A 13144-nucleotide genomic window follows, 5' to 3' on the forward strand; every position below is an offset into this window, starting at 1 on the left:
TTGTTGGCAATAACAGAGGTCAAACGTTTACTATAGGTCTTTACCAGGTTTGCACACACAGTAGCTGGTATTTTGAAGCTGGTATTCCTCCATGCAGATCTTCTCGAGAGCAGTGATGTTTTGGGGCTGTCGCCGAGCAACACGGACTTTCAAGTCCCGCCACAGATTTTCTATGGGGTTGAGGTCTGGAGACTGGCTAGGCCACTCCAGGACTTTCAAATGCTTCTTACGGAGCCACTCCTTTGTTGCCCGGGCGGTGTGTTTTGGATCATTGTCATGTTGGAAGACCCAGCCTCGTTTCATCTTCAAAGTTCTCACTGATGGAAGGAGGTTTTAGCTCAAAATCTCACGATACATGGCCCCATTCATTCTGTCCTTAACACGGATCAGTCGTCCTGTCCCCTTGGCAGAAAAACAGCCCCATAGCATGATGTTTCCACCCCCATGCTTCACAGTAGGTATGGTGTTCTTGGGATGCAACTCAGTATTCTTCTTCCTCCAAACACGACGAGTTGAGTTTATACCAAAAAGTTCTACTTTGGTTTCATCTGACCACATGACATTCTCCCAATCCTCTGCTGTATCATCCATGTGCTCTCTGGCAAACTTCAGACGGGCCTGGACATGCACTGGCTTCAGCAGCGGAACACGTCTGGCACTGCGGGATTTGATTCCCTGCCGTTGTAGTGTGTTACTGATGGTGACCTTTGTTACTTTGGTCCCAGCTCTCTGCAGGTCATTCACCAGGTCCCCCCGTGTGGTTCTGGGATCTTTGCTCACCGTTCTCATGATCATTTTGACCCCACGGGATGAGATCTTGCGTGGAGCCCCAGATCGAGGGAGATTATCAGTGGTCTTGTATGTCTTCCATTTTCTGATGATTGCTCCCACAGTTGATTTTTTCACACCAAGCTGCTTGCCTATTGTAGATTCACTCTTCCCAGTCTGGTGCAGGTCTACAATACTTTTCCTGGTGTCCTTCGAAAGCTCTTTGGTCTTGGCCATGGCGGAGTTTGGAGTCTGACTGTTTGAGGCTGTGGACAGGTGTCTTTTATACAGATGATGAGTTCAAACAGGTGCCATTCATACAGGTAACGAGTGGGGGACAGAAAAGCTTCTTACAGAAGACGTTACAGGTCTGTGAGAGCCAGAGATTTTCCTTGTTTGAGGTGACCAAATACTTATTTTCCACCCTAATTTACGAATAAATTCTTTACAAATCCTACCATGTGGATTCATGGATTTTTTTTTTCACATTCTGTCTCTCACAGTTGAAGTGTACCTCTGGTGCAAATTACTGACCTCTGTCATCATTTTAAGTGGGGGAACTTGCACAATCGGTGGCTGACTAAATACTTTTTTGCCCCACTGTAACGTGTGGGCCCATTAAGCTTTTGCAACTCTACAGATAGGTTTGTTTAAAAAGGAAAATCTGATTTAAATTTAATGATCACTCTTTTACAAGTTTGAGGTTCATGCACAGAAGTGCAAATAATGAGACCTGGACAGAGCAACTTAAAAACATTAGACCACTAAAAGAGATCCACAAGTTCATAAGAAGATGACCTGGAAAGGGTAACTCTGGGTAAACTGAAAATCGGGTATGTTTTGTTTTGCATTTTATAGTTGCAGTTAAAGAACTTTATGATGGTAGCACAGAAGTAAGAGAAACTGATCTAAGATGGCTTACTGATGCAAATGGGCTACCACCAGAAAGCACATACCTTAGGTGCACCACAAGTCCCTCTGTGGTTGATGACTTTTACGAAGAGTGAACAAAGTGACTCAGCAGGGAACATTTAGCTGCACTGAATTTTTTCCTAATCACTGACTTGCATTGTGGACACACAATGCTGACAAATCTGCTTACTGAACTTCCCCTTTTGATCTTTTATTTCTTTTTTTCATATCCCTGAGTGCGATTCCTAAATGTAATCCTTGCTTAACTTCCATACCATTGGCAATGATGTGTGACTTGTTGGCAGGGCAGAAGCAGAGGTTCTGAAGGGTGAGCAGCGCGTGCCGTCGATGTGGTGCCAAGTCTGCCAGCAGTTCCAGCGCTCCGGTCAGCCTGAGGATACTCTGCTGGCCGTCCTCTGTGAATGAGAGACTGGCCAGCAGTCTCAGCCATAGGCCCAGAAGGCTCCAACCACTACTTACAGACGTGGCTTTAACACCAGCAGCCTTGGGCACCGGTACTGACAAGAAGGCTTGAAGGAAGTTATTCTGAGAATCACAGAAATGAAACAAGAGTGAACAGAGATTAAAGTTTCAGTCATGACAACAGTGAAAGAGTTTTAGAGAGGGCAAGAGCGAGATTTCCTAACATCATTTTTTAACCTTTTTCATTTTAATCTGCTACTTGTCTTGCCCACTAATTCTATGTACATAATGTCTCTTACCTTCTGCAGGAGACATCTGCAGTCACGGGACATGACTAGGTTAGCCAAGAGGGAGAAAGCCAGATTCTGGATGATGCTGTTATCTGGGGCAAGCGCTGAAGCCAGCTTCATGACAGAGTGCATCAGTGAGCTAGTGGAGGAGCTTTTAGATCCTGGTACAAGGCCAGGGCCACTGCCACAAAGAGAACTGCATGCTGGGAACAGAAAAAGGAAAATGGCTTATATTCATTTATATTTATAAGAACATTAAAATAAAACATTATTTTGCCCTTTGTGGATGTCTGGATCTACATCACACACGCACAAAATCAAATACACATAAAATCACATGCCTGTACTACACTGAAATCTTGTGTCTGGACTGGAATCACAACTTCTCTCGCCAATTTCAGCATTAAAAAAAGTCAAACACACATACAGTGAAACCAATTTTTTCTTGTTGTTGGAAGTACTCTCTGGTTTTTTTTTTGTTTACCTTAATGCTGGCTAGCTCGCCAGACAGCAGCACTAGTAGCTGCATAAACAGGCCTTGTCTTGCACGGCTGTCTGCCCACCACACCTAAACATCTCCACGCGGCTGCATGGAGAGCTTACTTTGGTGTAAAGACAGTCTAGCTAAATGACCAAAATGATGGAGACAAGTGGAACTTGTGCACCAATACAGAACATAACATATATGTGAAGGAAGAAGTGCTGACAGGCACAAGTTAAGAGCCAGGAAAAACAAAATATGATGAAAAAAAAGAGTCCTAAAGTAACTTTAAGCCTTTCACAGGTGAAATCGGAGAGTTTCAGAAACACTTTTGAAAAGCACTTCATTTATTTAATATTCAGTCACCACGGAAATACTCGAGTGATGACAATTAGGCTCGTTTGACTCTGGGTGGGAAGTAAATCATGTAGCTACAATTCTACTAAGAAGGCACATTCACATCAGCATAACTGACATGACTAATTGGCATGGATGTACATTACACACAAAATACAGAAATTAACAAGCTTAAGTTGAAGAGAATTCACGAGGCAGCCTGAAACTGACTGACATTTCTTGTTGGAGAAAATGACAGCTTGATGGTTTTGCTAATCCTGGATTGGAAACAGGCATATGCTGATCTTAGCCTGCGGTTATCTCAATACCTGTCAAGAAACCTGGTGTGTCATAAAACTGACAAGGGGGATCTGCTTTAATAAGTAACTGTTTCTCTGATACGAGTCAGCTGCCGATTAATTATTTTGCAGCCATGCAACATATACTTCAAAAGGAGAGATCCCTACATGTAAGTGGAGAAAAAAAAAGATTTTCATTTGTTTTACTTTCTGTGTGTCTGAGGGAGCAAGTTTTGGGCTGCTCCAAAAATATCTGTGGAAAATATGTGTGGCACAGATGAAAACAACAATCTGACTCGAACTAGCAGCGTTAACAAAGCTTTGGATGAAGGAGGTAGACTGGAGATGAAAGGTTCAGCAGAAATGTAGCGGTCTCGGGAGACCGAGTGGTAGCCTGAGGGTGTATGGTGTAATACTGAGCCTGGCTGCATGCAGGCTGAACACAACCTGCTGTTCAGTTAACCTTTAGGGAAATACTGTGCCCGACTTCACTGCTTTCTGGTGCTTCACAGCTTGAGCTTATGGGGGGTCTAAAGCGAGGGAGTTTAGATCAGAGCGTGCACACGCACCCACTGAGGAACTGATGCCAATCAAATAGAGATATGCATACGCACGCACGCACAGATGCACACAATTTTAGAAACCTTCATAAGTGTTGCACATAACGCCCCCCCCCCTCCACACACACACACCACCAATGATGAAACTGATTTCTAAGCCAGTCGCACACGCATGCATGCACACAAACACATCAAAGGTACCACAGGCTGTTTATCAAAGTACATTTTCCCAACCGTTTCCTTCCTATAAATCTTTCAATTTTTCCACTCAAAAAGTTTTTTTTTTCTCTTTTTCTTGCACGTCTTTTTGGTTTCCACATACATGGTTCTTACATTTGCATGATGGAATACTGGTACCTCGAGCAGCACAGAGATGCTCTGTTCCTCCCCACATCATGCTCTAAAACTGGCTGCTCTGCATACAGCGAGACAGCTGTGCAGCCTGAACTCTGGATGCCACACTGTGCCTATTGTGAGTGGCAAGCAAGAAGGCACTGGGTCTTATACAGTTGAGATGCAATGCAGCTCTGTGGTTATTAGAGAGAACAATGGGACTCTCAGTGCAAAGTGTGTATGACTCAGTCAGATTGCCAACTACAGACAGAGGCGATGGGCAGGCACGGGCCAGGCACAATGCCTACACAAACACACAAGCATACACACACACACACACACACACACAGAGGCAAACATAAACACACAAACATGCAGACCTGTTGTGCAGTTGGCCGTGTAAACGCACAGAAGCTCCAGAACCGCCTCCATAGTTGCGTCGTCCAATAGGAGCCAAGGCCAAAGGGCATTGAGCGCCTGTGTTAGGTGAGCATCTGTGGCAACCACCTACAAACGCAAACAGATTTTACACACACGCGCATGATTTATACAACAGCTCCAACAAAGATGACAGTAATCAACTTAAAATGCCTCAATATTTTCCTAAGCGTGCAGGAAACGCAGACAAGGCGGAGACTGATGGCAGGGTAAACACTGCAGTGGAGCCTTCATGGCTTTTTAGTCTGAGCTAACCGACAGTGACTGAAAGGCCACTTAGAAAATGAAAACCAGCTAAAAAGCCTCATAAGTAATGACATTATAGGGTGCGAGAAGCTAAACTTGCTGAGATGTTAGCACTCCACACTGTATATAAATGCCACTTGTTTTGCACATATTCAACTCTGTATATTTTATATATTTTATTATTATTATTATTATTTTATTTTATTTTTTTACTATTTAATTTGTAAAAATGTGTATACACACACACACACACACACACACACACACACACGTAGGAAAATATTTAGTATACACATCCAGAAATGCATACACTATTATATATTGTACATATATTTATTAGTTTCAGGTTGGCCATTCTTGTATTTTGCTCGTTTGTGTTGTTGTGTTTGCACATCTCTGTTGCTTGTGGGGCTCGCACACAAGAATTTCACTCGCATGTGCTGTGCCAGTGTGCCTGCACATGTGATGTGACAATAAAAAGTGATTTGATTTGAGCCGTGTGCATTTAGGCAAATTTCATTCACAGAACAGCGCCGGTACTCTGGGGTTGCATTAAAAACCAATTAGCAGTGGGGAATTAAAAGGTAGGCACAGAGGCTTACTTTGCATTCATCATTGCAATAAAGAGCACTCCGCAGGATCTCCACAGTCAGCTTGACTTCCTTCAAATAGCCCTCTTCCTGATAATATGGGAAAACAAAAATAATAAAGTCCAATAGGCTTCATTTTCCAAATTTAAAAACACTCTTTACCGCAGTCATTAAAAGCTTATAAGAACAGTAAGCAGACTTTCTGCTGACAAGTACAACCCATATTCATAACATTTACCCAAAAACTCATTCGTGTTCAATTCAGTTTGTTATTCTATCCAAAGGGAAAAGAAATGCTGAGATTGGAAATTTCCAGCCAGTCTGTGCTCACCTTTTTGCGGTGGGAAGCCTTGCTGGGCCGGACTGACTCCAAGTGGAGCTGGGTATGAGTTTGCTTCAGCTGCTCCACACAGGTGTCAATTAAACCAGCTAGAACACAAGACAATCCGAGGTTCACACTCGGTTAAACTATCACCAAGATACCACGTTTCTACTGTTATTCAAGCACTTTTTAACACAATCACAAAAATCGCTCAAAAACAGGTTTGCTTCAAAGATGAACTTTTAGGGACACGGTTTAAAAAGATAGATGAACATAAAGAAACCAGAGTAAATGACAGGTGATAATCTAACTCCAGCCTGACGTTTGGGGGATTACCTTTAACTGCATAGTTTTGAGCTGTGGGGCTGCAGGCTAGCAGTGTCATCAGAGCTCTAGCTGTAAGCTTCTTTAAAGGGTCCTGAGTGGTCCTCTTCTCAAAGCTCTGGCAGCAGAAGTTGAAGCAGGACAGTGATTGCGCCGCACAGTAACACACTTTCAAATTCAAACTTTTTTACATAACATTGACCAAAAGCATGTAACTTGATTTTTTGTTCCAAAATAATTCCTAGTGAACACAAAGCTAGCTAACAACACAGCTGATTACTTTAGAGACCATCAACCCATCATACCTGTAATAAGAGCTCACACAGCTCGCTGGCTGAGGGACTATTCAGGACATCTGAGAGAGATCTGACATACTTTGAGTTAGAGGTTGTGACCTCTTGACTGCGGCTCTTTGTTTCCTCTGTGAAAACTGTACAGAGAAACTGCAGAGCCACCGTGTGAAGGAGAGGCTGCGCAAACCTCTCATTTACGCACACCGATAACGTTCCTGTAGACACACGGGGAAAATGAGAGTAAAAAACTGCAACCCTGTGATAGCTAAATATTTGTTCATGAATGAGGTAGTAGGTGCGAGAAGTAAGCACACTAATTATTTGAATGGCACCAAGATATCGTGAACATGTAAACTCAAAACTACACGCACAAAGGCTCAGCATTATTTCACTAGACTCATCAGACTTCCCTGCTGCGCCATTAATCACACAAGAAGACAAGTAGGGGTAGTATGAGGACAGGATGCAATTATCGTATCGTAGCATCTGTTCAGGAAAGTTAATACAAATAGTAATGATGCAAAAAGCATGTTAAAAAGACAGAATTGATTTTTTTCTGCATCAGATTTAAGGCTGCACAATTACACCTAAAATGCTAATCCTGATTATTTAGTCAGTTACTGCAATCAACATAATTACACCTAATCACGGTTATCAGTCTTTTATGATGTAAGACCGCATTTCATCAAGCAAGAGCTTGTGTCTTAAACCTCAGTGGGCTGTTTAAATCAAATGGAATACATAATTTCACAATAGTATATAATTGTGCAATATGAGAAGTGATCAATATTACAATATAAAATTCTGTAGTCCAAATTGCAGTTATTACATTACTCTACCCCCCTAGTTTTGCTCGCATACTGAGCCAAGCAACCTGCGTACCTGCAAACGCTCGCCAGTGTCTCCCCAGCGCAGCACAGACAGATGGGTGCGCTGCTGAGCCGTCCCTCTTCACCAGAGTAGCCAGGAGCATAAACACGTCTACCCAGCACATACAAACCACGTCCCGGGTACCTGCGTCTGAGGAGGGAAAGGGTGAGTCACAAATTTTCTGACACAAGACAGCCACAAAGAGACACACAGAGTGCACTACAGGGCATGCTGCAAGAAGAGTGGGACCAATGTCCAAAAAGGACTTGATTTTGAAGAACTGTTTAGGTTTTTTGGGGGGGAGGGGGGAGTCACCAATGATGGCATACATACAAATTTTGGAAAACAGTCTAAATCATTGTTTCCTTTAAATATAATATGATTTTCTAACCTAAACCATTAGTATCCAGCATGAGCACAGCCACCAGAGAAGACAACAGCTTCTTCAGGAAGTCCATCTGTCCAATCGGCTCCTCGCTCACTGTGACATATGACTGCAGGAGTTTTGAAAAGCTGGACAGGAACTGAAGTATGGTGACAAACTAGAAAGGAAAAATAATGCAGATATTTATTGAACAGTTAAAATTAAAAAAAAAAAAAATCATATGATTAAAAACATGTCCAAAACAATGGTATGTTTTGAATATGAGCTTGTTTAGTATTCCACCCACACTGAAATCTGGAGATGCTCTTAGATAACCTCGTGCTGCACTCAAATGCACTGTTTTGCTTTGTTTTTTCAAACCAGCCCACAGTTTTTTGTGGTAAGATATAATAATAATAGAAATGTTAAAAACGTTGGAAAAATTTCTTTAGATGCATCTAACGCAGTAATCCTCACCTGGCGTTTGATGTCCTCTCTCTCTCCTGGAAGGATGTTTGGCGTCTTCAGCTCAGTCAGACACTTTTCAACGGAGCCAAGAGCCACCAGACTGAAGAAGAAAATAAACATGATGGAGAAAGTGTGTGCTTGCAAGGAACCAGCTAGAGGGGGATTAAGGCTACAATTAACGCAAATTCTGTAGTCAAATATGCACACTTTTATTTAAATGGTGAAAAAAAACGGTGCAGGAATGCAAGGTGTAGTTTTTGTATCTGTATTTTATGGTTTTTGTGTTTACAAGGACAAAAACTTTCTGCTTTTGTTTTTTTTTTACAAGTCTTTCCCTTAAATGATTATTTGCTTAAAAGTGCAAACACTTAAATCAATGCTTGCTTAAGATGATAATACATCAAGGGTGGTTGAGCTGGTGTTCATGTGGACTCAGCATGTGACCTCTTACCTGGCCAGAGCTTGAAGGAGCTGGTTATGTCGGATGGCAGTGAGGGTGAAGTCTGGCAGGATGGCCAGCAGGTTGGTCAGCAGGCCGCAGTGGGCCGTCAGGAGGTCAGGCGTTACCTTGACAACGGGTTCCACGGCCAAGGGCTCGCCCTGTCGGGAGTCCTGCGAGGTAATAGAGTTGCTGGTGTCTGTGTCGCTCTGGCCTGCGAGACACATCAATAGAGGGCTAACAGACACACTTCCTGAAAAAGGGTTCACATATTGTAAATCACGTCTCTGGCTACCAACCACTGACCACATAATTAAAAGCAGTAAACCAAAGAAAAGCTGCACTACTTTCTCAGCTGTGTATTTAGGATGCTCACATAAACACAAAACTTGGTTTAGTTTAAGACAATCAGTAGCCATATTGAGAGCCGCTGTTTCAGAAGGGAAAAAATAAAAGGTTTATGCAGTACTAAGAAGTAAACACACAGTTTTACTGAGGCTGTTATCCACAGACATTTCTCATTTCAGTACCTTGAGCCATCAGTCTGCTGACAGGGGTATCTTGTGTCATACTCAGTGGGGAGGGAGCCTTTGGGGAGTGTGGCCTTGAATCTCTTATCTATAATGGACAACATTAAGATGTGAGGATCCATTTAACTTTAATGCAGCGGTTCATTTATTGGTATGCATATTGCTGCGCTGACCACAGTGCTAGAGGTGGAGAGAGAGCTGGAGGGTCTGCTGGAGTTGACTGTGGGTGCTGGTGGGTTGCGTCCCGAAAGCCACAGAGAATTCTCAGAATCTACACAAGCATATAAACAAAACAACAGATACAGATTACAGCAGTGTTATAAGAAAATGTAGGGGGGAAAAGGGAAGAAAATCAATAATGAAAGTCAGTGTGGATGTGTACTGCTGGAACAAATCCACATTATCAGGCTTGAAGAGAGTAATTAAGGAAAATCAAAAGAATTAGCTTACCCGATGAGGCGCTCTCCTGAAGTCTTGGGCCACAGTGAGAGCCAACACGAGGCTGGATGTAGAAAGTGTACCTGCCACAGTAACAACTGGAGGCAGAGAGACCCACATGCTGGAAATACTGACAGTGATAGAGCAGAGCCTGCAGTGCTGGAAGACCCACCAAAGACACCCCAGACACTTCATCGCGAACACACGGGTGCTGGACGATGAGAGGGCGACAGGAGAATAGATGTTTCAGTATTTAATGCAAACATTATATTTTTATGATGCAATTATGATTCCCATTGAAATTTACAAATTAAAAACAAAGAAATCAAAGAGAGTTGAAGAAAAGGACAAAGTGTAGAGGCTGAGGGCATTCGTTAAGTTGCGCCACTGATGTAAGACATTTCATTCATTTTACAAATGTCACTTCATAGCTACAGGATGACATTTTGTGTCCTAGTTTTATTTTGTTTTTGGATCTTTCTTTTCTTTTCATATAGCCCCTGCACAGCTAGGCAGCAAGTGTAACCGTTTCTGCTTTCTTTTTTTTGCACTTGGCCTGCTTTGTACTTTGCAATGTTGTGTGCATCAGATTTAGTAAACAACAAGCTTTGCTTTTATAAGATAAGAACACACGATACCTTCTTCTTTTTTTTTTTTTTTCAATTTCTGACTTACAGCTCCCTTGATGAGTAATGGCATGCTGAATTAGTTTGATGTTTTGACAGATTTAAATGTGATTTTTGGGGGGGTTTAGTGCTGGAAGCCTGCACCCTCAGTACAGCTTCAGTTCTAGCAACACCCCTGAACCCTGCAGGGCTTAACTAGAGAGGAGAGGATGGTTTGGAATGGAAAGGAGGGACAGAGAGGGGATATAAAGAGAGAAAAACCAAATGAGAGAGAAAGTGAAAACAGTTCATGGTCTATAAAAGCCTTTTAACTGGCTGGCAGATCTGCCGACCTGCCAGTGGGAGTCCTTGGCCTCCTCTGCATTGGCAGGCATAGGCATCACCAGCAAGTTCTGCAGGATAAATGCAGCCTAGACACACAAACAATTAAAAAAAAAAAAAAAAAAAAAAAAAAAAAAAAGGACACACACACACACACACACACACACACACACTGAGTCAACTTAAACTAAATCAGCAACAGTGCCATCTGCCTTTATTTGGCTGGTAATACATTCAAGTCCAGACTCATTTTCTGACCACTCATTAGGTGAAAATGAAATTTGCTTTCCTTCCACTGAGACATATATACTCTGCAACTCATAGTTTACCTATCACTAATCATCTCTGCATGTTCTATATATTCACCCAAGAGTCCTCAGGTTAAACCATTAGTGATAATAATCAATAACCCAGAATATTTCTGGCTTTAACAGTCAACACAGTTGCAGTTCAAACACTGTACCTCTCTGCGGACCATGCTGCTCTCCTGTTGATCCAAGAGGATGTTGAGCAATGTGCCCCACAGGCCTCCACTTATGTTCTGACAGCTGGCACACAGAGCCTGGCACCCGCTGGGCATCGAGGATAGAGCTGCACCCAAACTCAAACTGGCAAATCTCACCTGACATGAAAGAATAAACCCACGTTTGAAACGAGGAAGAGAGAACACTGAGATGAAGCTTTGTTAAAGAAAAAACAAAACAAAAACATGACATGTTAATGTTATGGTACACATCTAATGCAATAAATGTGAATTTGGTCATGGTGGTTTTTATTTTTACTATAATATCATACTGACATTTAAACTGAAAACATAGTCTTCTTTGTCAAGGGAGCCTCTTAGACTGACTTGTGTGGGAAGTCATTTTTGAGCAGTGCATTTGGTACGACTAGCTGTCATGTACTTCCTTTATGCCTGTGAGCTCTTGTGCAACTGTTACAGGGTTCTTCCCCCGCCCCAGAAGCCAAACATCTAAAGCTTTATTTTAAAAACAGACAGGGTTTACAAAAAATGAAGGTGAAAAATCAAATGTAAACTCAACTCCTTTACTCTCTTACAGCAAATTCATATATTGAAGTATAAACACTAAATAAACATAGCCCAAAAAGTAAGGACATTTGTGTTTGGTTGATTATTTCGTTGTTGTAACAGTGCTACTTGGCAATAAATTACATAGTTGTCCAATAAACAACACCAATTAAGAGTCAGTAACAGAATAAGCTGTTTGGAAAGTTTTTATTGGGCATAACGCTGCTGCTCAAACCACAAATGCATTTTCCGTACCATTTAAAGCGACATAAACACGCCTTCCAACAATATTAGGATTTATTTCCAACAAACAAATAATCAACCGAACACAGTAAACATAGTTTTCGTGTTATGTTTGCATATAAAAGTGGCGCTCATTACCTCTTGATCTCGGTCCACCCATAACGGGATCAACCATGCTAAACCCAGCTGAGAGGAACTGGCTTCCTCGGCAGCTGCTTCATTCCCCAAAGACCACTGTGGAATCATGTCCTAGTGCAGGAAAAAAAAAAACACTTCGGTTTTACTCCAACGTCTTTTAATAATTTGCAGAAAAGTGTTCACTAACTATAAACACAGTAGGATCTCAATTCTAGAGCATGTTTTCTGCTGTATACTGCAGTATGTTGACACTTGCCTTGTCCTTGTTTTCAGACATCATCTCATGAGACAAGTGAAGCAAGCAGATGACTGCATTCTTGGTAACACCTTTCCCCATGAACGACAAGGAGTTGCCACCCCACTCAACGTAAAATGAGGATATCACCTGGGTAGATAACAGAATATATTGGAAATATTATATCCTTATGTGCCAATTAAGATTATGACACTATCTATCTATCTAAAAAGACATAGATACAGTGCAGAGGTCGTTCATATTTGGTATGTAGTTGTTATCCAATGCTACACCTACTTTCAGTGTGAACACCAAAGGCACAGTCAGTTGAGCAAACAGAGTACCGGTAGTTGCTTCTGTGTTAATGCAAACTGTATGCTTGTCATGCAGCCCAATGGATCCAAATGAAAATTAAATACAGCTGAGACTAATTATTTTTGCTTTGGTGTGCCATCAGGATGTGTGGTTGCACATATGAGCAGATGAAGAGAGAGAGGAGCCCAAGGCTTGCTGAGATTTGGGCCTCTACTTTGCCAGGAGGAGGTGGGGGAGGAGTCAACGAGGTGATCTATAGCAGGTGAGAGGCGGGCGAAAAGGTTAAAAAGCCGACGATGAAAGAGGACGATATCGGAATCTGAGAGACCGAAGCTGCCATTACAAATCCTAACTGCAAAAGCAAATTAACCTTCAGTCTCCATTAAATGTTAATTTATGTCAATAAAAGCTGCCCCCCAAATAACAAACAAAAGGCTGTTCCCGTGTAAACAGAGCTGTCTGTTCCTTGGGGGTCTTCATTTCAAAGCAAAACTAAATGTGGACACCTCTGT

At 42.1% G+C, this 13144-nt stretch overlaps 2 protein-coding genes across 6 annotated transcripts in view; one reads left to right on the plus strand and one right to left on the minus strand.

The window, feature by feature from the left end:
* The window catches only part of neto1l (neuropilin (NRP) and tolloid (TLL)-like 1, like), a 450458-nt gene that overhangs the window by 40820 nt on the left and 396494 nt on the right, over positions 1-13144 (plus strand). The gene's annotated exons all lie outside the window — the stretch shown is intronic.
* Positions 1-13144, minus strand: part of rttn (rotatin) — a 35808-nt gene that overhangs the window by 3008 nt on the left and 19656 nt on the right. For 2 of the 5 annotated variants that reach the window (XM_082545566.1, XM_082545565.1), the window contains exons 29-46: positions 12339-12467; positions 12083-12193; positions 11135-11293; positions 10683-10760; positions 9737-9935; positions 9460-9557; positions 9287-9374; positions 8769-9009; positions 8327-8417; positions 7877-8027; positions 7498-7635; positions 6628-6830; positions 6335-6440; positions 6008-6105; positions 5689-5766; positions 4783-4909; positions 2403-2596; positions 1956-2226 (exon numbers count right to left, since the gene is read on the minus strand). In XM_082545566.1, the coding sequence (XP_082401692.1) occupies positions 1956-2226; positions 2403-2596; positions 4783-4909; positions 5689-5766; positions 6008-6105; positions 6335-6440; positions 6628-6830; positions 7498-7635; positions 7877-8027; positions 8327-8417; positions 8769-9009; positions 9287-9374; positions 9460-9557; positions 9737-9935; positions 10683-10760; positions 11135-11293; positions 12083-12193; positions 12339-12467 (2560 nt within the window). The other 3 variants (XM_082545567.1, XM_082545568.1, XM_082545569.1) reach the window with 3 other exon arrangements.

The sequence above is a fragment of the Aulonocara stuartgranti genome (genome assembly GCF_965226115.1).
Source record: "Aulonocara stuartgranti genome assembly, chromosome: 9".
In the NCBI taxonomy this organism is placed as follows: domain Eukaryota; kingdom Metazoa; phylum Chordata; class Actinopteri; order Cichliformes; family Cichlidae; genus Aulonocara; species Aulonocara stuartgranti.